Source organism: Amblyraja radiata, chromosome 28 (assembly GCF_010909765.2).
Source record: "Amblyraja radiata isolate CabotCenter1 chromosome 28, sAmbRad1.1.pri, whole genome shotgun sequence".
NCBI lineage: Eukaryota > Metazoa > Chordata > Chondrichthyes > Rajiformes > Rajidae > Amblyraja > Amblyraja radiata.
In genome coordinates this window covers 11,805,286-11,829,287 of record NC_045983.1, presented here as the reverse complement: position 1 = coordinate 11,829,287, position 24,002 = coordinate 11,805,286, and the positions used below count along the sequence as shown (strand labels likewise).

At 39.5% G+C, this 24,002-nt stretch overlaps 1 protein-coding gene across 1 annotated transcript in view; it reads right to left on the bottom strand.

Annotated features, from left to right (window-relative positions):
* Positions 1-24,002, bottom strand: part of brip1 (BRCA1 interacting helicase 1) — a 233,200-nt gene that overhangs the window by 205,506 nt on the left and 3,692 nt on the right. The window contains 5 exon segments of the mRNA XM_033046369.1: positions 10,948-10,976; positions 11,781-11,915; positions 13,484-13,614; positions 19,586-19,756; positions 23,819-23,930. Coding sequence (XP_032902260.1) covers positions 10,948-10,976; positions 11,781-11,915; positions 13,484-13,614; positions 19,586-19,756; positions 23,819-23,930 — 578 coding nt within the window.

The following is a 24,002-nucleotide window of genomic DNA, read 5'->3' as shown; positions in this document are numbered from 1 at the left end:
ATATGCATCATTTATCAAGATCACTGCAGATGTCAAGTGAGTAGGAGGCGGCTAACAAGGCTGCAAATGTGTACAACCTGCCTTTATCTCACAGCCAGGCTACCTACCTCCTATTGGAGGATAAAGAGGCACCGGTTTCAAAAACATGACTCCATCTGTAGGGACATTTTTATTGATTGTGCTCGATCCGCCCCACCACCATCAGCCTTTGCCCACAGCCAAAGGCCCCTCCACCCCATGTATCACTATTAATCCTACAATACAGTTATCTGCAATGGCATCACAGGATGGACTAGGCCGAAAGCATTCACATAACAGCTCTGCCACAAAGCAATGAAAAGCCAATGATAGATAAGCCTCAGGTGGTGAAACACAAGGACATGTCCCCAGATTGCCCTGGCACACTCTGACAGCTTGCTGCTCACACAGTTATGTTGCACCATTTAAAATATCTTTGATATTCAGATACATCTAATAACAATCAAAATGGATTAAAAATAAAATGTAATAAAAACAGATTTAGCTAAATAAAATATACTTAAGTAGTGCTAATTAATTAAAAACAAAGAAAAACAAAACTCCTTTGCAAAACGTACCTTTCTAAATCAAGGTTGGCGATCCCATTTACCAGATACAAAGTTCATCCAGCCAAGTACATTTTGGTGCCAGCTCTAGAATGAACAGTGAGTTCAACAGTGGAGTGGGAAGTCAGATACGCCAGTTGCTGACCTCCAGCATATATATTCGACCTCTGCACTCTAGATAACAGACTCAGAAGTTGAAGACACATTAAATGGAAGAGGCCAGCTTGGCTGCAATTCCCTATAGAACAATCAGCCACAAGGAAGCATGATCGGGTAAAATGAAACATACGTGACAAAATCTACGTACTACTATAACTATTGGTAAGCACGTTAACCTTCTGGACCTAGTAACGTGGTCCATTGAAAAGTTCAATTCCAATCAACAAATATTAAAGTGCAATTTAACACGTAATGTTACATTCTGTGAACAGATCCTTTCTTTCATCATTGCAAATGAACAAGAAGGATAAAAAGGTGCCATATAAAACAAAACTTTTCCACTTCATACAGTTACAAAGCTATGTGAATGATACAACTCCAAATTCCTACCGTGTGAAATCTCACACTCTCACACCCGAATAAGATACCAGAAATGAAGTGAGCTTGCTATGCTATCACTCAACATCTATTCTTTCTGTTCCTTTTCTTACAAGAGTGGTGCTCTCCTTCGATGATCTCATGATATGCGACACAAAGCAGCTGTTTATGCACTCTCTGTAACCAGCAGGTGAACTCAATTCAATATTTATCACTGGCACTCACTGATCGTAGCTAACTTAGCAAGCATTTTAATTAAGCTGGAGCTTATTTCAAAGGGTCCATTCAAAATGTCAATCAACAGGCAAAGGGATCAAATGCGGTGTCAGGTGAGAGAGTGTAATACAAATCCGCAACTTTCTTCATCCTATTACTGTAAATTACTCTCAGACACTGCTATGACTTCCATTGTAACAGACTGCCAGTCTCCAGAAGTTTGTAATTGAAGTCGTTCTTAATCTATTATGAAGAGTGTAAGGAAACCTCTATGCAATACAGCATTGTGTGAAAGACTGCCACATGGACTAGGATTCTTTTCACTGTACCGCTGGATGTACTAAGTACTTTTACAATTCTCAGAACTTGCGGTTCTTCACTCAAGTAGTGTGTCACAAGAAAATAGGATACTATAATAAAAACCTGCTTGATGAGAATTTGTAGGTCTTTCTCATCAAGCAATCAAAATTCAAATACAATAAACTTTTCTATCCCATAATCTACAAAACCTTCAGCAAATATCTGTTTTGGTTTTTTTAAAGTCGTTAAGAACTGTTTCTTGTTATATTTCACTGAATAGGAATAAATATTTTTCCTGATCAGTGTTATTGAATTCTCATTAATTTGCATTTTTGTGGGAAATATTAGTTTTTTGAAGACAGACCAATACCATGATATGTGCAAGACCACGTTGCTAAAATAGGAGATATCATACTCATCACCTACATACATGTGTCTACATACATTCAATGCAGACTAGTTTCATGCTTTAAGTTCTGTAAACTCTGTATATCTTTATTGATGTATTTACATTGCTAATTAATTGGTAATTTATAATCATTGTTAATTTTGATCTTCTTGTTACACAAATCCAATTAATAATAGAGATACTTTCAATTTTAGCAAAATATTTCTAAATTTAAATTTATTAGTTAATCTTCCAAAAACACCAAATTAAAGTGGCATCCTTCTTTTGGTGTCTTCTTCACAAACCCCATTCTGCAATATTAGTTAGCTGAGGTATGCTAATTATTTCATGCGAACAGCAGCAACGTTCAAAACTGTTGAATAGAACTTTGCAATGTTTTCATGAGGAACCTGGGCACGATTTCCTGTAAGTGGGCAGCAAAGAGCATTCAATACCATTACTCTAACTTGCCCTAGACTATTTAATTCTGAAGATAAATGGTTCTGTAAATTGCTTGGAAGTCTAAGTACATAATGTAACTGTGAGAAATTCAGAAACTATGATGTACTATTCTATGTTCTAAAATGTGACATCGCAAAGCTGACTAGAGAAAGCAAGGAACTGTGTTTTTAATCCACCAGTGTGCAGAAAGGCATGCAAATGAATGTGGTTGAAATCAAATCTAAATCAGAAAAGTGATAGACATGAAAGGAACAAATGAGAGAAGCAAAACATTTTTTTTAGGTGCTTTAAAAATGTACTGTTTTTAATGCAAAAGCATGTTAATACTTTCAATAATTAATTTCCATTGCCTAGGATGCTCACTGGCAGTATTTATTATGATATGCAGCACATTATAAGATAATCCAAAATAAATCAATCTTTAATTCAATATTCACCTTAACTAGCTGCAAAAAAGACGTTTTATTTCAGAGCAGGTCTGACTTTTTAAGGCGTTAGTTCACTATCATCTTGGAAGTGCAGGTGCTTCATGTTGTTCAAAGCATATGAATTGCAAAGCAAACAACAGACAGTTCACCTCAGACTTCAAATGCTGAACAACGGCACACCTGCCATCAGATGTAATAGGTTTAAGGGAGTTAAATGACTTAGGCCTGCCTCCTATTTAGGTTGTGCATAAATTATGATGGGCACCAAAAGCCATATCATGATTTTGACGGCAAAGTATGGACCATTGCCATGGTTGATGTCTTGTTGTATGTGATTTATATTTTTAACTTTTCAAATAAACCGTATATGTTATTTTTTGTAATTTTCTTTCTGAACAACATTAGCAAATCTTAGACTATATTGAAATAAATGCCTAATATATTGTCCTCTCATTTTATGCAGTTTTTTTCCTTGCTGCCCGTTTTTCTTTTTACCCATTATTCTTTCTACTTTTTCTTCCTTATTTTTTTTCCTTTCCAATTTCTTTCTCCCTTTCCTTCATTAAACCTTCTGCAATGATACCTAATTCATGATAGCTCCCTAACTCACAGTTCTCTGTTCCACAGATTATTGCTCAATATTAATAAATTGGAGATCACTTGTGAAATCTATTCACATTACAACTGTGTGCACCTATTCAGCTGAACACAGTTCTGCCCAGTAGTACAATGATCTATATCAAAACATGTGTTGTGTACAAAAATGCATTTGTTGAGAACAGTTACATAAAAAGATTCTAGCATCTGCAGTTCCTTGTGTTTCCATAAATAAATGAAAAGAATGGTTAAAAAACAGCAAACGTTGTAGTCGGTGCAAATTAAAAACTTAGGTTCGATTTTACTTTAAAGATCTGTCATGCTATGTGGGTAACCAATTTGAACCACTATTCCACATATATATGGAAAAATATTAGAAGTACTTTAACAATAACATTAAAAAACATTCACACTTTATTATACAATCTTTCTAAACTAAAGCCTCCTTCATTTTATAATTACAAAATAGTTTGTAACTTAACTTATTAGCAAAGTTTGCATTTTCGGCACAAAGAGAATTCTTTTTTTTAAATTCTGGATCCTTGTACCTCTAGATATAACGATTGTTTTAAAAGTTTATCTTCAGAAATATGGATGCCTGGTAAGTACCACATTACACTCACATGAGAACAGTTCCAGTATGGATAGTTCTGGACATTTAATATTTCTTCAGTTAACCTTGTTTTTAACAAAATCTCTATCGAGCTATTTTGTCAACATTTTCTCATTAACAACAACAACAACAACAACAATCAGTTTTATTTGTCACATTGCACATAAAGTGCAAGTGAAATGAATTTGCCAGCAGCGGTACAATGAGAAAGAACACACAAAAACACAATAAAATTTGAACACAAACATCCACCACAGCATTCATCACTGTGGTGGAAGGCACAAAATTTGGCCAGTCCTCCTCCATTTTCCCCCGTGGTCGGGACCTCAACCCTCCCCAGTCGCCGCTGCGGGCGTCCAGAACATTGACTTGTATAACCAATATTAATTGCCTATGAATATTTTAATGTGCTGCTATTTCAAGTTGGGACTGGGAAGAGTTTGAGTTTCAGATCCTTGATATTTTCTGCAGCAGTGATAAATGGCATTACAAATGGAGAACAGCTGTTCTAAAATTAACTGCATATATATTTTAACAAGACCAACACAAACATAACATTAACCCGTTCATACTCTAAGCATCTGCAAATTGGGATGTTAAAACTTCAATGAATTGGCAAAAGACTTTTAGAAGTCTTCGATAAATTTTTGAAATATTTAAAATTTCACAGGTCTTTGGTTTACCTTCGCAATCGGAAATATACTGACCAAGAGCTGACATGAATAACTCTTTAAGTCAGCCAATTGTCTTTTGATTTTCTATAAACCCCCAAAGTACTTGGTATTCAATTAGCAGATTAAGATCAGGCACAGTTTTCTTTTTTCCAAATTTTAATTTTACAAATATAATCTTTCTATTTTTGATTTGGACATCAATGATTATTGCTTGAAGGATGTGGTAAAATGTAAGGAGAACATTATTAATGCACCATAGAGCATAGAATGATTTGCCGCGAGGAATATTTAGGCAAGGATTATTAGGTCTTTAAAGATACGCAAATAAACATTTGAAGCCAAATTAGAACTGGATGAAGAGAACAGGGCAGTAAGGGTTTGGTCTGAAAAAAATAAGCTGCTTTAAATAGAATGGGCCAAATTATGCCTTCTGCATTGTCAACCTCTTAGGAATCTGAAAAGTAAGATGAAAAACACATTCTAAGGAGAAAAAAAGGATAACTAGAACGTTCTCCTTTGTATAGTCAATAAGTTTCAAATAGATCTTACATGATTAGTTCAGCAAACCTTTGAGCATCAACAGTGAACTATTTAATATAACTACGCTTGCTACCACAGAACAACAGCACCCCCTACTGTTCATAGAGTTGAACAACACAATGATTTTTTCAGACTGAACATTATTTCCAATGAAATTCATACATTCATTCACAGTATGAATTTATAGTTCTAATTTACTTTAAAACTTCATCTGCATTTTGAAAAAATATTGCTAAATAATCAACATACTTCACCCTTTGTTGTTGATATTTATTGTTGGACTTAATTATTTTTGAAATGTTGCTTCATGTTAATTTCGATCACTTTATTAGTATGTTCTTAAATTAATCATTCAATTTTTAATTGTTCTTTTCAATTTATGAAATATATTTCACTGTTTTAGGTGTCACTAATTATCAGAAATAATTAGAAATTGTTAAAGTAAACAGGTTTTCAAAAGGATGCAAGTAGAAATCAGGACAGGCCTTGGGATCCACTGTCCAATTGACTGCTCACATTCCACTCTACTTCGTAAGCAAGGACATTAGGTACTGCTGGATGGCAAAAAGCACAGCCGTTGGGTAGACCCCCAGTGAGTCAATGCAAGGAGCAAGACAGATCAAATGCATTTCGGCTTAGTGCCTGTTAGTTTATTCATTGGGTGGAAATAATTTGCTCTACAGTATTACTTTAATTTAGGTGCACCTGCATGATAGTCAGACTGTAATGGAAAACCACATTCTAATTGTTCACAATTTAGCTCAAAAGTCAATTCTATTATTTTACAGTTGCATATAAATAAAAGCCATAAATAAACTGATATTTAAAATATTAACCCCAAATATTTTAGGTCGCTTAACAGTTCACAAGAACAAAAAAGTGTTATTTATTTTTGTCGTCCGTCCAAAATGGCCTAAATTTCCACACAATTTAGGTGTTAACACTTGATTCAGTAGTCTGTTCAAATTCATATTTATTGTCACATGTACCAATTGGTACAGTGATATTTGAGTTACCATACAGCCATACAAATAAAAAGAACACAATACACAATAGAGTTTAACATAAACATCCACCACAGCAGAATCAACATTTCCCCACTGTGATGGAGGACAATAAAGTTCAGTCATCTTTGTTCGCCCGTGGTCGGGGCCTTTGAACCCTTCGCAGTCGCCGCTACGGATGGCCCGATGTGCAGTCCCTCTCGCCGGGATGATTGGAACTCCGGTGTCGGAACGGAGGAACATACTCGCGGCTTGAAGTTTACGAATCGGCTACTTCTTACTGGAGACCGCGGCTTCCGAAGTCCACAGGCTGAGCTGGGCGCAGCTCCAACATTGGTGACCCCCCCGGCAAAAGATCTCAGGCCTCCGCGATGTTAAAGTCAGCATCGCGCCCGCGGCTAGAAGCTCAACAGACCACAGCTCCACGTTGTTAAAGTCAGCAGGCCCAACACAGCCGATCCCCAGCAAGGCATTGTCCCACTCCGCGATGATAATTCAGTGCTGTGCCGCCACTGAAGCTCTGGCCGGTCTCCGGTAGGAAAGGCCGTGCCAATCCAGTTGGTAGGCCGAGAGGGGGGTGGGGCAAAGATGCGACACGGAGGAAAGACGCATCTCCGTCCAGGTAAGCGACTGAGAAATTGTTTCCCCCTATTCCCCCCCACCACCCCCCACATAAGACATACTAAGAAACATTTAAACATGCAATTAGACACACTAAAAATAACAAAAAGGGTGAAAGCACTAACAGCTGCTGGCGAGGCAGCCATTGCTGGCGCCATCCTCTGTGACAGAAGCTCATAGGGTTCTTTAAATAAAATAAATATACATCATGGGAATAGTTTTAGCTTCCCACATAATTGAATATTCTCGATCAAAATGTCAGTTTATAGAAACAGTTGGTAAATCAGACATGGATTTGTACATGGGAAATAGTTCCTCACAAATTTGGATAACATTTTTGCAGAGGTTACCGAAAAGGTTGAAAAGGGCAGTGTGGTAGACTTTGTCGATATGGACACCAGCAGGGCCTTTGGTAAGGCCAAACTGTAGTTCAGTTTAGTTTAGTTTATTATCCCATGTACCAAGGTACAGTGAAAAGCTTTTGATGCGTGCTAACCAGTCAGCAGACAGATAATACATGATTACAATCGGGCCATTTACAATGTATAGATACATGATAAGGGAACGACGTTTAGTGCAAGGTAAAGTCAGAAAGGACCGATCAAGGATAGTATGAGGGTCACTAAAGAGGTAGATAGTAGATCAGCAGTGCTCTCTGGTTGTGGTAGGATGATTTAGTTGCCTGATAACAGCTGGGAAGAAACTGTCCCAGAATCTGGTGCTGTGCATTTTTACACCTCCACCAGAGCTGCCAAGTTTTGTCAGAGCATTTCAGTATTCTAGTACCTGAAAATCAGTATTTTGCTGAGGAAATCAGTATTTTTACACGGTGCCATTTTGCTGAAAATAATTTATTTTTTAAATGTGCGATCATATCCATGTAAGAGTACAAGAATGCATAACTTTGCTGCCAATTGACATGTCTTCTACGTACCTTACTTGACAGTGCATTCATTGCCATCTCTTTGTATACTGCTGTTTGAATGGCTGCTTCCTGCTTTTAGCACTAGATGATGATGTAGAAGCCATTTTGGAAGCTTCCCGCTCCATCTCTCTCTCTCCCTCCTTCCTCGCTCACCCTCCTTCCTCCCTCTCCCTCCCCCCCTCCCCTCCCCCTCTTTCTCTCTCTTCCTCCCTCTCTCCTTCCTATTTTTCTCCCTCCCTCTCTTATGCCCTCCCTCCCTCTCTCCTTAACTCCTTCTCCCTCTCCCTCCCCTCTCCCTCTCTCCACCCCTCCCTCCCCCTTGAGCCCACCCACTGTTCCGTTAAATCATTTCGAATAAAACATATTGATATTGATTGATTGATCAAGGCCAATCCCAATGTAACTGCAATCCCACTGGTAACCTTTCACCACTAGGCTTATCCAGAATTCTACCACTGCCTGAAAAATAATCAAAGGCTCAAAGAGAATTCCAAAGACTCATTGTTATAGGAGAATTTTCCTAAACAGTGTAAAGCCCATAGCACTATGTTTAAAGCCCATAGCGCTCCAGCCGGAAGCTCTATATTTAGATTCCACAGCGCTCCAGCCGACAGGTCTTCGTTTAAATTCCCACGCGTTAAACTGATAGCGCTCTGTTTAAACATGGAGCGGAACAGGCAGCGACTCTGGAGAGAAGGAATGGGTGACGTTTCTGGTCGAGACCGGTCTTCAGACTGAACTGAACTCCATATTTAAAATCCGTATTTAACAACACAAAATCGTACATCAGTATTCTTATCGCGTACTACTTGGCAGCTCTGCTACACCTTTTGCCTGATGGGAGAGGGGAGAAGAGGGAGTGGTCAGGGTGCGACTAATCCTCGATTATGCTGCTGGCCTTGCCAAGGCAGCGTGAGGTGTAAATTGAGTTAATAGGAGGTTGGTTTGTGTGACGTGACGGTCTGGGCTGCGTCCACAGTTTGCTGCAAATTCTTGCGGTCTTGGATGGAGCTTTTCACAAATCAAGCTGCGATGCATCCTGATACAATGCTTTCTATGGTGCATCCATAGAAGTTGGTGATAGTTGTCGTGGACATGCCAAACTTCCTAATGGGCCTGTCCCACTTAGGCGACTTTTTAGGCGACTGCAGGAGACTATGCAGTCACCACATGGTCGCCACATGTTCACGGGTAGTTGCCAGGGATTCGCCGTCATGGTCGTGAGGAGTTCCCGCATTCTGGGAACTAGTCGCGGCCTCATTATGGTTACCGCGAAACATGTTGAAAAATTAGCGGCAGCCAGAATGAAGCCGCCATGGAATGTGGCGAGAATTCTCGTGCCGTATGGGGTGGGTCACCAGGAGGTCCTAGTGGGATGCCAGGAGGTCGTAGGTTCTCGTAGGTTGTAGCCGGTGCTGACCGGTGAATTTCATTGGCTCATTGGGGAAAAAAATGTAAGCAGTAGTTTTCAGAACCAAGGATATCTCCACTCCTTTTAAAAGACTTGCGTGACCCTTCCCATATACTGTGCTTTCACCGTCTTAATTACAGTGCTAACATAGAAAAATAAAAAATAGGTGCAGGAGTAGGCCATTCGGCCCTTCGAGCCTGCACCGCCATTCAATATGATCATGGCTGATCATCCAACTCAGTATCCTATACCTGCCCTCTCTCCATACCCCCTGATCCCTTTAGCCACAAGGGCCACATCTAACTCCCTCTTAAATATAGCCAATGAACTGGCCTCAACTACCTTCTGTGGCAGGGAGTTCCAGAGATTCACCACTCTCTGAGTGAAAAACGGTTTTCTCATCTCGGTCCTAAAGGATTTCCCCTTTATCCTTAAACTGTGACCCCTTGTCCTGGACTTCCCCAACATCGGGAACAATCTTCCTGCATCTAGCCTGTCCAACCCCTTAAGAATTTTGTAAGTTTCTATAAGATCCCCCGTCAATCTTGTAAATTCTAGCGAGTACAAGGCGAGTCTATCCAGTCTTTCTTCATATGAAAGTCCTGACATCCCAGGAATCAGTCTGGTGAACCTTCTCTGTACTCCCTCTATGGCAAGAATGTCTTTCCTCAGATTTGGAGACCAAAACTGTACGCAATACTCCAGGTGTGGTCTCACCAAGACCCTGTACAACTGCAGTAGAATCTCCCTGCTCCTATACTCAAATCCTTTTGCTACGAATGCCAACATGCCATTCGCTTTCTTCACTGCCTGCTGCACCTGCATGCCTACTTTCAATGACTGGTGTACCAAGCTTGCCTTCAACTGGTCAAACATAAGAAAATGTAGATGCTGGAATCTTGATCACAACACAAAGTTCTGGAAGCGTTTGGTGGGAATGATAGTGTTGAACGTCAAGCAGTATTCAATGAACAGCACTTTGACGTATGTGTTCCTGTTAGCCAGATGCTCCAGAACAGAGTGGAGAACCATTGAAATAGCATCTGGCATTGTCCTACTCTGATAAGCTAACTCAAGCAGTTCCAAGTCATTTCTGAGGGAGAAGTTGATTTATGCTCGAACCAACCTCTTGAAGCATTTCATTATGGTGGATGCAAGAGCTTCCGGACAGTGGACATTGCAGCAGGTGGGAACATCAGACCGCAGAAGTGAGAAGTTAAAGACATTCTTGAATACTCCAGCCAGTTGGCTCAAAGTAGTCCTTAGTACTCGGCCAGGTAAGCCATCTGGACCAGAGGCTTTTTATCTCGAAGGATGGTGATGATGTCAGCATCAGAATCTAAGATCAGGGGTCATTGTTATCCCTTTCAAAGTCAGAGTCATAGAGCCACACAGCATGGAAACAGGCACTTCAGCCCATCTTGTCCATGCCCATCAAGTTGGTATTCTTGGCTAGTGCCATTTGCCTGCATTTGGCCCAATTTCTAGTTTTGTATCAATTTTTAAACAAAAGGTTCAAGGAATGTCACTCTGTCTTAAGCTGGTCAGGCATCTCATGGTTGGCTGAATAAATCAGTTAAATCACGTCAGCCAAGATTTAAAGGTATAGATTTCAAAAGGGCTTAATCGTCTACTCCTGAACCTAACCTCCGTCTGTGGTAATCTTCACTGCCACACTATAAACCAAGCAACCAAATTATATAATTTTAATATGAAATATTTAATTCTCATTTAAAATATAACATTCAGATTATAAATCATATCAATATTACCCCGACTGGTCAAAAGTCAACTTCAAAATTATTGTCATGAATTCTCAAACAAGGTTTTATGATCTGCACTACAATTAGTCTGAAGGGTTCCGACCCAAAATATCATCCATCTATGTATTCCAAAGATGCCGTCTGACCTGCTGAGTTAATCCAGCACTTTATGTTTTTTTGGCATAACCAAAATCTGCAGTTCTTTGTATTCCTGTCATTTCATTGACATATGCTCTAAATCTTGAAAATCAGTCCAATGTAATTGTGGGATTATTTTCATCAGATAGGACCACTGAGGCTCACCACCACCAAGGACAACCAGGGATTGGTGAAAAATAGTGAGCAAAATAAAACAGAATATGCTAGAAGCACTCTTTGGGTCAAGCAGCTTGTGTGAAAAAAGAAAACAGAATCGGAAATGTGAGAAAACAAGCATGTGATAGACAGAAGGAACAAAGAGAATGTGTTAAGGATCCTTGACACCTCATTATTTCTCTTTCCATTGATGCTGCTCGACTTGATACATTTTTCCAGTGTTCTTCACATTTCCATTACCTCCAGATTTTTGTTCCAGATATGATATGCTGGTTTTGACATTAAGCCCACAACCCAAAAAATAAATTAATAAAGATATTATAATCTGCTTATGAGACTATTCTAAAATTGAGCATTTCACCACTAATTAATTTTGATATTTAGAACATTGCCAAAAATTACCTCTGGTGAATGTGGAACATGTTGGGCCACATAATTCAAATTTGTCTCGCATGATCCAACATTCCCTTCCTCCAAAGTAGTATTATCTTCATCAATATAACACACTCCTTTCTCAAAGCACCTCCGCTTTCGAACCTGTAAAGTAACATCAAGGAAAAATGGGATCCTTTCGTACCATCTTCTACGTACTTAATTTTACCAAAAACAGGAAGTGGAAAGAGTGTTAATTGCTGGAAATATTTTTTTGTGATTTATTTCTAAGAACAATGTATGTTTAACACTGAAATGTAAACTAATGATTAAATCTCCAAGATATTTATTTTCTGGTCATTTTATTTTCAATTTATCTCAGAAGATCAAACAATTTAGAAATGAGCAATCTGAAATCTAATTGAAAACAGTGAACAATAAGATTTTTCCAAGAGCATTAAATTAAAAAATATATAGAATCAGACAAGTAGAAATAGGTTTTGTTCTTGCTGTGCAATCAAATAGCTTAGTTATCCCCAATGCAACCTCAGCTTAATTGATGCTAAAGCCCTCATCCAAGCTTTTCAAATTTACTCTGCATACATACATAAACTGCAAGCCAACTGCATACATACATAAACTGCAAGCCATCTGAAACTCCATGTCTCAACTGCCATCACATTCCAATCTCTTTTTAGCCATGTTTCTGCTGACCTACACTGGATCCCGGGTAAGCAAGGCTTCCGTTTTTAAATTCTCATCCTAGTTTTCAAATCCCTCCACATTTCTCCAATCTCCTCCAGCCCCAAAGCCTTCCAAGGTCTCTGCGCCTTTCTAATCCTGCATTTTTGAAAATCCGTAATAATCAATCAATCCATCACATATATCCACTTTCTGGAATTCCCTCCACAAACCCTCTTTCCTCCTTCTAAGACACCATTTTAAAAAGTTTATATTAATCTTTCGGATACCTGCCCTAACATGGTTTGGTATCAATTGTTTAATTAAAAATACTCCAGGGAAGCTAGCTGGGACTTCCTGCATAATAAAAGTTGTTGTTGGAGTCACATTGTTGCACATTTATTTGAGACTTTCTTGCAAAACTGTTAGAGGACAATTTCATCTTTCAGTTAAAATCCAATGATATCTAAAAACCTGTCACGTTGTTGCTCTTTCCTTACTTATTAGTTTAATTGGCAAATGTGTTTGGCTGTATAGGTTGCAATACAAGAGACTGAAAATCAAAATGCTGGAAGAACACGGTAGTCAGGTAGCATCTGTGGAGGGAACTGGACAGTGTGTGTTGGGACCCTTCTGGAGCTAGTTTATTTTTTTATTCAAGATTCCAGCATGTGCAGTCTCTTGTCTCTCCAACATGAGAGACTATAAATGTATGACCTTGTCTGTTTAATTAATATTTTCACTTGAAAGTTTATTTTATCTTCTTTAACCCATTTCTCAAACTACGCCTTTCTCAAACTACTTATTCTGACCAGAATAATACATCAAATTGACACAAGCTTTTTAACTCCAACAGCCATTCTTATTTCTAACCCTACATCCTGCTAAATCTCCACAAAAAGGAATTATTTTTTGATTATCATCTCCTCCAAGAATTATGTTGTATTACCAGAGGAAATAAATGTCAGAATTCAACCATTATATCAATCTAATTAGGAGAAATCAAGTGACTTGTTAACTCATACAAATAACAGTATGAAAAAGGGTAATACCTTTGGATCATTTGAAGGCATACGCATCCGCTTTTTTTCTGATTGAAAATCATCATCACTTTTATTAAAAGCTGCTTTCATCATGGTCCGCAGTTTGGAAGATAATGTATTCCTTGAACTACATGCAGCATCTGGAAAATAAAAACAAACATAATTATGCTGCATATAAACAATACAATTCCACACTAAAAAGTATGTTTCCTTAGCTATTGTTACCTACACACAAAAAAAAGCAAAATGGAATGGGTTTGGTTCAGGCTGGTCACGTCTATAAAATGCCAAGTTTACAGAACTGAAAAAACTAGCAGGTCAAGAAGCATGATTAGGAAGAGAAAAACAGTTGACATTTCAGGTCAAAGACCCTTAATTAGAAAGGTTTATTCTTGATGAAGGGTCCTGGACCTAAAACATCAGCTCTGCTCCTTCGACTGATACTGCCAAATATTTCTAGCATTTTTTGTTATTGTTTTAGATTTCAAGCAGATGTTTTTGCTCCATGTTTACTAAGACATTGAACCTCCTGGTCTCCTCTACTTGTTACAAATGTGTTCCCCTTTCTTGACACTTCATCAAGAAACTTAGCTTCCTGCAACTTCCTGACCTACACAACATAATGTTATTTAACCATACATGTCGACAATGAGGTATTATAATTAGCAACCAGGCCAAGTTTGAATATATGGCAATTAACAGTCAAGTAACCCAGATCTACCTTGTCATACAACAATTGGCTGCCTAAAGATAGTCCTGTAAAATGAACAGGTGGAAAAAGACATTGGCTGTCACAATTTCCTGGGTTTGACTTGATGACCTGGGAAGACAAGGCCTACAATATGCAAGCTTGGTGCTCAACCAAGAAACAGAACATATATGTTTACAAATTGCATTAAAAAAGGTGGCATCATAGACAAGTGAAGGTGGTGAAAAGTTTAAAAGTTTTTCCTTGGCCAATGTTAATGCCTTGCAGATAGTGCACACTTCCTATGCTCAGAAATTAATTTGATATATCACAGCTTTTCAACATTATCAGCACCAATTTTGTAACATAGTGAAAGAAGGAACTGCAGATGCTGGTTTAAACCGTAGACACAAAATGCTGGAGTAACTCAGCGGAACAGGCAGCAACTCTGTATAAAAGGAATGGGTGATGTTTCGGGTCGAGACAAGGGTCTGGAACCGAAACGTCACCCATTCCTTCTCTCCAGAGATGCTGCCTGTCCCACTGAGTTACTCCAGCATTTTGTGTCTATCTTCAATTATAACATAATAGGTTTGTCTGCTTGTCATGCTAGTATTTCACTGCCAGATGTCACCATAGCATTAACTTGTTACTTATTTCCCAAATAATTCTATGTATTATTTTAAATAAGTTGTACTTTCATTCTGTAGGGTCTTAAGTTATGCTTTTGCAATTGCACGCATTTTTCTCTAGTTCACATCCCTTTTTGTTTTTTATTCATAATTATTCAATGTCACTAGTTTATGGTGAAATCGTGGTACGCCAAGGCTCCATACAATAATACAGTACAATACAATTTTATTGTCATTTGAACCTCAAAAGAAGTTCAAACGAAATTTGGTTTCTGCAGTCTTCTTCTTCTTCTTGCGTATGGCGTGCACAGCCTAAAGTTGTAGGACAACTTGTTCTATTTGATCGTGCACACCGGGTTGATTGCATTTGTCGAACAGGGCGGACCACGTGAAGGTTGCAATCTCCCACCCCTTTTCTGCAGTCATACAACAAGAAAAGAACCAAGACACACAGCCAACACAGTTTACACAAACATCCATCACAGTGAATCTCCTTCTCACTGTGATGGAAGGCAAAGTCTTGTCTCTCCCGTGTTCCATTTCTTCTCCCGATGTTAAAGCCCCCGGCGGGTAATGGCATGTCCCGGCGGGCGATGTAAGGCCCCGCTAAGGGTCTTAATGTTGGAGCCCCCGGCGGAAGATGGCAAGTCCCGCGCCAGGCGATGTAAGGCCCCGCTCCGGGTCTAAATGTCGGAGCCGCCGGCGGGCGATGGCAAGTCCCGCGGCTGTCAAAGCTGCACCGGGCGATGCAAGGACCCGCCCCAGGTCATTTTCAACCCCGCAACTCGGGCGGGAGAAGTTGCCGTTGTGGGAGCTCCGAAAAGCGGTCTCCCACCATGGACCTGTGAGCTCTCGATGTCACCGTCCACCGGACCTGCGGCTGGAGCCTCCGAGCTCCGGAGTCGGGTCACAGCCGCGCGCCACCACAGCTCTCCACGCTCCAAAGCCGGCCAGCCCCACGATGGTAAGTCCGCAGCTCTGCAACTGGAACCTCCACGGTGCCAAGGACACGCAAGTGGGACAGGCCCTTAACAACCTTCTGGCCAAATTATTTATTTATCTATCTATCACATTGATAAATTATTTACTTCAATTATTCCATCCCGCTAGTTCCCTTCTTTGTTTTATAGTTGGCCTAAAGGTTTTTAGTTCTGTGGCTCTACAATTAATATGTTGGTAACAACATATTAATTCCACAACCCTGTTATTTACTTCCTTCCTTGACATGACAAATAGAAAAGCCTTATCCCTTCTATGAATGGTCCTGCTCTCTCCTAAATACCCTCTGTTTCTCATGTATGTATATGGGCATCTTATCTGAGGAAGGATGTGCTGGGGTTGGAGAGGATGCAGAAGAGGTTTACGAGAATAATCCTGGGGATGATTGGGTTAATGCACGAGGAGCATTTGATGGCTCTGGGCCTCTACTCGCTGGAGTTTAGAAGGATGAAGGGAGAACTCATTGAACCCTCCCCAATAATGAAAGGCCTAGATAAAGTGGATGTGGAGAGGATGTTTTCACGTGGGAGAGTCCAGAACCAGAGGGCAAAGGACAAAAGGACGTATCTTTAGAATAGAGACAAGGAGAAAATTCTTCAGCCAGAAAGTGATGAATCTGTGGAATTCATTGCTAGAGAAGGCAATGGAAGCCAAGTCATTGGGTATTTTTAAAGCGGAGATTGATTAGGAAGGGTGTCAAAGGTTACTGGGAGAAGGCAGGAGAATGGGGCCAAGAAGGAAAAATAGATCAGCCACGATCGAAAGGCAAAACAGACTTAATGGGCTGAATGGCCTAATTCTGCTCCTGTGTCTTGTGAACTTATTATTTAATTCCTCCAATGCTATTTAATTCAGTAGCTCTCTCTTCTTACCTAGTGCAGAATATTTGAATGTACACAATTATTGGCCAACTATTTAATTTCTCTGATTGCTCTGTACAAAGCATTTACACCACTGCTAGGTAATTAAATTATAATTCCCAAAGACATCCACAGTCTTGCACCACGAAGCCAATACAGACAGAGGTTGTGAAATACTGTATTGTTGCACAACTCTCTTCGTAAGGTCATATTCTCCTGAGAAATATTTCACCTCACATCAACAAGCTTCCTGCTGGGGTTAAGGTAATTCATAGGACAAGTGTAAAACTGTTCAGACTTCATTACCTCCACTTTAAAACCAAGCAACAAAGTCATCAAGCCACAAAACTCAAACAATAATCTTGTTCTTGGTTCTTCGTGGTTCTTGGTCCCTTATTGTTTGGAGGCTGAGCGTATAAAAATATAGACCTTCATCCCACATATCTGGAAGACAGCATCCTCAACCAAACTGGGCCAGTTGTTCAAACTGCACAATTGAGAATCCCAACCAAACTCTGGTCAATATGGATCAATTCCCATATGTCAGAAGCCACCTATCAGTGAAGGAAGATGAAATCAACCTGTGCTTCCACTACCCCAATACAAAAGAGCTGCTTGTGGAAAACTCAAGCCAAGCTCATGATCTGGAGAGCAGCAGTGACCCATGGCCTCTCATAAACATCCCTAACACAGGCAACACTGAGGCATAGCAGTGCGCCAGAGACCCGGGTTCAATCCTGACCAAAGGTAGTTGGCTGTATGGAGTTTGTACGTTCTCCCCGTGACCTGCATGGGTTTTCACTGAAATCTTCGGACTCGTCCCACATTCCAAAGATGTACTGGTTTGTAGGTTACTTGGCAGGTTATTAAAAAAAAAAAAGATTGTCCCTAGTGTGTGAGGGAATCGTTGGTCGGTGCAGACTCGATGGGCCGAAAGGCCTGTTTCTGCGCTGTATCTCTAAAACTAAACAATAGGCACCTCAAAGCAGTGCAAAAAAATTACCAACACAGCCGCTGTAATGTCCTCCACTCTTTCAATATTCCCTTTCCCCCACATAGACAGGTTGGCTGAATGGACAGTAAAGCAACAGATGAAATTTGATATAAATGTCTGAAATAATACACATTGGTAGAAAGAATAATGGGAAATAACAGATGCTGAATGGCATGTCCAAAAGCCTTGCCGAACCAAAATAACCTGGGTGTGCTTGTGAACAAAGTAGAAGAGCGTGTTAAAAGGACAATTAATAAAGCAAAACATACTAAGGAGGAACTAAGCGGGACAGGCAGCATGTGTGGAAGGAATGAACACACAACCTTTTCAGGCTGGGGCGTGTCTTCAGATGGATTAACAATGCATGCAGGATGTAGGGATTCATAAACAGAGGCAAAGAGGACAAATGCAGAGAGCTCATGCTGAACAGCACAAATTACTGGTTACGCCATAATTGAAGTATTGTCCATTTCTGATTGCCCAGTTTAGGAAGATTCTAAGTGGATGGCACGATAAAGATTTACTGGTTAGAATGAAATCCCTTCAGTATATCCCCTCTGAGTGCAGTTGTAGCATTCTCTCTGATAGGTAAAACAACTCCTTCACCTCTTACCTAAAGTCTGTGAATTTCATATTCTAATTACGGAGTAAAAAAAGTTATTCAGTGCATCTCACTCGTGGTTTTCATCCAAAGTTTTAAATCAGTGCCCTGCAATGGGAAGAGTGTAAACGCTGGGCATGTTTTCCTTGGACAAAATAAAGGTGGAATGTAGATATGATGGCAGTGTATAAGATCATGACTGGCTTAGACAAAGATATGACACTCTTCCCATTGCAGGGTATAGATTTAAAATTTTGGATGAAAATCACGAGTGATATGCACCAAAGAACTTTAACTCAGTAATTAGAATATAAAATTCACAGATTTTAGTTTAGAGAGGGAAGTAAGAGATGAAGGAGTTGCTTTACCATTCAGGGAGAATGTCACAACTGTACTCAGGGGGATATACTGAAGGGATTATCCACTGAGGAAATATGGGTAGAAATCAAAAATAAGAAAGGTGCAATCATTGATGTGGGATTATACTACAATCCTCCAAACCATTAAAGGAACAGATATGTGGACAGATTAAAGAAAGATGTAAACAAAACAACGTTGACCTCGTAGGCAATAAGCAATATTTCCCCAATAAGCGGGATATGATTCAGTTACAGATCTGGGCTGAGAAATGGCAGATGGAGTTTAATCTGGGCAAATGTGAGCAATAGAAATAGAAGCAGCCAGTGCCTTTGGAAGGGAATGAGTCAGTACCTGAAAGGAAAATAACTTTCAGGCTCTGGGGATAGGATGGTATAATAGGACTGATGGGATTGCTCTACTAGGAGTCAGTAAAAACGTGATCAGCTGGGTGAGGTTTCCAGTCTAAAAAATCATGATATCCTTTGATTTCCTTCAGCAACACTTCCTTCCACTGTCACAATCCTTCAAACTCTTCAGACTTCACTTGTTCAACATTTTTTATGTATTTCTTTACCAGCTACATCACAAGAGTTTTGAAAGCAAACAGAAAACAACACCTCATGGAATAACTGCATTTCTTCCTTGACCCAAGTGGAAGAGTCTGCAGTTTCCTGGTTCCGCCCTTTTATCAGTCTTCAACCATTTAATACCCAAAAATTTTGAATATTCATCCTTGTTTTCCATTGCCTCAAGGGCATTGTCTTTCCAACACCATAATTCCCTCACCTCTCATTTACTCAAGCACTCTTTGAAATCTCTTTAATTTTATCACTAATTGCAGGGACAAGGTACTCCACACAAATGAAGATGTGAATTAAATGGCTGAAGAATCATACGTTAGTCCTTCCTCAGATACAAAGCCAGAAAAACTATGAGTATACGTCATAAATAAATTATAGAAGGCAACAAACCAGTACCGTGATTTAAACTTGGTGAAGTTATTTCTGTTTCTACAACAGCTGGAATGGCCTGTCCTCTTGCTGCTGTTGGAGCAAAATTCATTTCTGATCCATGACAGGCACAGTTGCATGCAGGCAAATGTTCTTGTTTCTTACAATCGTTTAGGGAATTTCCATCTCCAGCTTTCTCTGCAAAACAAATCACTCATTGATACACGATCAACAGTTATCATCTGAACAACCTTTATTTACTCAATACTAGAGATGTCACAGTTCAATACAAAAACGAAAATGTTACAGTGAAACAAAATAATCGACTGCAGTATATTTTTACAATTACAGGATTGCAACTTTGTTATCAGTTTACAGAAGTACTATTACACCAACCCACCAGCATTTTCCTAATTGTCAAATTTGTCATTTTGATATCACTTGAAAGATTATTTTCAAACCCTTTTGTTTTGTTCTTACTTTTTTCTCAAATCTGTTATCGTTTGCATGTTGTCAGGATCTGCGCTAATTCTTTTAATTTTTGTATGAACTAATTCCTGTATGCTAGTCAACTAGTCTTTTGATTGCAAAAGAGGTTTTAATAATTACCATTAAATAAATTAAACATTTGACCGTGAAAAATTAATGTTCCTCTGTAACATCTTTTGGTTTAGTACCATTTCAATTTTCACAATATTTTCTCAAATTCAATCAGCTAGGTCTTGAATTACTTTAGACAAGCTAATTTAATAACATGGTAATTTTAGTTACTAATATTTTCTCCACTATAATCCTAATAAAATAGAACCGTTGCTATTCTGCCCCTTGTCCCACGCTCATTCCCTCTCCCGTCCCCTTCCACCTGTATACCTCCCTTGAACTTTCCATTTCATTCCTCTGCTCTCCTTATCGGACATCCTTTCGTCTCCTTTCACCTCAAGCCTTTATCACTTACTCCACCCATCTGCCAATCAAATACCCTCATATGAATCCACCCCTCACTTGCCAGGCTTTGACCAGTCCCAACCCTTTTACAGTTTTCTCCCCCTACTGCAATTAATGTGAAGAAGCGTCCAGACACAAAACGTCACCCATCCATTAGCTCCACAAAATTACTTCAGCACTGTATCTTTTTTTTATATTGATAACTGGAATGGACATGGGGGGAGGAGGGTGGGAGAGAAGAGCCAGTTTATACGCTCAATTACTTTGTGGCAAGGGACCTGTTGTACTGACAATGTTTTGTTTTCTATGCTGAATATAGAATATTCACAATTAATATAATCTTAAAAGTTCTTGGTTATGGCTAAGTACATGATTTGTAAAATTAAATGGATAGCAAAATATTGTAGCATCCCCTTCTATTTAACCTTACAATTCAAATACATGCTTAGCTATAACCAAGAACTTCAAAATTATGTCAATTCTAAATGTTTCACATTTTATGCTGAAAATATAGCAAATACAACATGATAAATTACTTGTCATATTGTATAGAAACAGGCTCTTTAGCCCATAAAGTCCATGCCAACCACCATGTAATTGCTAATCCCATTTACCAGTATCTAGTCCATAACCTTCTACATCTTGCCAATTGAAGTACTCGTCTAGATACTTCTCAAATATTTTGAAAGTCTCTGCCTCCATTATCCATTTAGGCAGTGCGTTACAGGTTAAAGTCAGTCTCTGGGTAAAAAACGATTTCATCGGATCCTCTTTAACCCTCTTACTCCTCACCTTAAAGAAATAGCATCTGGTGTCTGCAACTCTGCTGGAGAACGATCTCTTACTGTCTACCTTATCTACGCCCTCAATCTTCTATACCTCCTTCAGGCACCTCAGTCTCAACAAAAATAAAAAATAGCCTATCCAGGCTTGCCTGATAACATGAACACTCCAATACAGGCTACAATCTGGTGAATCTCCTCTGCACCCTCTCCAGTGCAAACACATCTTTCGTACAATGTAGAAGAGCACATAGTATTACATTTGTTGCCTCAGCAATGTTTATAGAGCTTTACAGCAACGTCCTGTTTTTATATTCTACATACCATCTAATGAAGCCAAGCGTCTCATATGCCTCCTTATCCATCTTCAGGGAAACATAGAAACATAGAAACATAGAAAGTAGGTGCGAGAGTAGACCACCAGGTCCGTCGAGCCCGCACCGCCATTCGCTCATGGCTGAACACTAAACAGACACACTTACCCACAAACAGTAGACACAAGACACAGAACACAAGACACTACCCTCCCCTTTATACCGCTATCACCCCTCTCCACCCCAAGAACCTCGCGATCTCCTGGGGGAGGCAAAAAACCGGATAAAAACCCAGGTCCAATTCGGGAAAAAAATCCGGGAAATTCCTCTCCGACCCCAATCCAGGCGATCGACACTTGTCCAGGAGATCACTCAGGTCTTACTATACTAACCATACCTAGGTCCATATCCCTGCCCTCTCCCCGTAGCCCCTTATCCCCTTGGCAGCTAAAAAAACATCTATTTTAGTCTTAAATATATTTAAAGTTTCTGCTTCCACTGCTCCCTGGGGCAGTGAATTCCATAAATTAACCACCCTCTGGGTGAAGAAGTTCTTCCTCATCTCAGTTTTAAAAGAGCCCCCCCTTATTCTGCAACTATGTCCCCTAGTTCTAGTTTCCCCGATCATTGGGAACATCCTCGGTGCATCCACCCGATCAAGGCCCCTCACGATCTTATATGTTTCAATGAGATCGCCTCTCATTCTTCTAAACTCCAAAGAGTAGAGTTCCAGCCTACTTAACCTTTCCTCATATGTCAATCCCCTCATTGCAGGAATTAATCTTGTAAACCTTCGCTGCACTGCCTCCAGGGCTAGTACATCCTTTCTTAAGTATGGACCCCAGAACTGTACACAGTATTCCAAATGTGGTCTCACTAATACTGTGTACAGCTGCAGCAAGACCTCCGTGTTTTTATACTCAATCCCCCTAGCAATAAAGGCCAAAACTCCATTGGCCTTCCTGATTGCTTGCTGCACCTGCATACTAACTTTTAGTGATTCAGGGAACCATAGATTATAGGTCAAGGTCCTTCTGCTTCTTGCTGGAGCCTTATCATTCTTTGTGTATATCCCAGCCTGCCCTACCCAAAACATATCACCTCACACTTTTCAGGATAATATTCCATCTTACCAAAACATCAATATTATTCTGTAGTCCAAGATCATCCTTCTCAGTTTTAGTTTCATCCGTGAACATTCTAGTTATACCTCTTACATTAACATCTCGATCATTATTACATATAACAAGCAGTACGGCTCCAGTATAGATCCCTGTAGTATACCACTAGCTTCCAATCATAAAATGAAACATCCACCGTAACACACTGTTTCCGATTAGAAAACCAATTTTGAATCAAATTTGCCAACTTGCCTTTAATCAATGTTTTATGTGTGACCCTATCAAAGGACATGTAGACGGCATCAACTACAAGGACCGCATCAATATACATTGTTACCGCTTCAATAAATGTAATCATATTAGTCAGACAATGTCATACAATCTTTAATTAATCCTTTACAGGTGCAGGCCCTGGCCTTTTTAGCAAAAATAGCACTCTCCACCAATCATCTGGCACTTCAAAAATGTCCGTTGGGGCCCCAGTAATCTCTTCTCTCTCCTTCCATACTAACCCGAGATGTGCCTCGAGTATTTATCTCCCGTTAAACCCACTCAAACATCTCCTCCTTTTTGAAATGGTAATTGTCCCAGAATTTCTCATCCTCTTTCTTGAATTCCTCAACTATAACATCCTTCTCTTTAGTGAAAATAGTATTAATATAAGATCTCACCTACATCTCCTAGCCATGCATTGATTTCTCCTTTGGTCTCAAATGGACCCTACTCGTTCCCTGGTTATCTTCAATAAACTTACAAAGCATTTTGGGATATTCAATAATTTGGTCCACTTGTGATGTTTCATGTGTCCTTTTTGCCCTCCTAATTTCTAAGTACCACCTATATTTTCCATATTCTCAATGGGCCTCCCCTGTTTTCAGTTTTATAGATCTGCCATTTGCTATGGGGTTTTTTTTAAATTAAAGTCAACAATTGACATCACTAGACATCCAGGTTTCCTTGGACTTACTGTTCCTAACTTTCATTTCTACATGTAACATTACCATTTTTTACTTGGGAATGATTGTTAATTTCCATAGTTAAATGAACAAAAGTTGTGTTATTAATTCTTCATTGCTGCATATAAATAGCAAGTTGTACCATATTGAGATTGCTGCCAGGCCAATGCAGAGCAAAGCAACGCAAGACTCTTTCCACTTCCAGTGGGGCTTTCTAACAGACAGTGTTGTCGGCAGTTCAAACCACGAACGATCTGAACAAAAACAAATTGGACCAATGTGCATCTCTATATTAATTCATCCAGTCATACCATCAAGTTCAAACA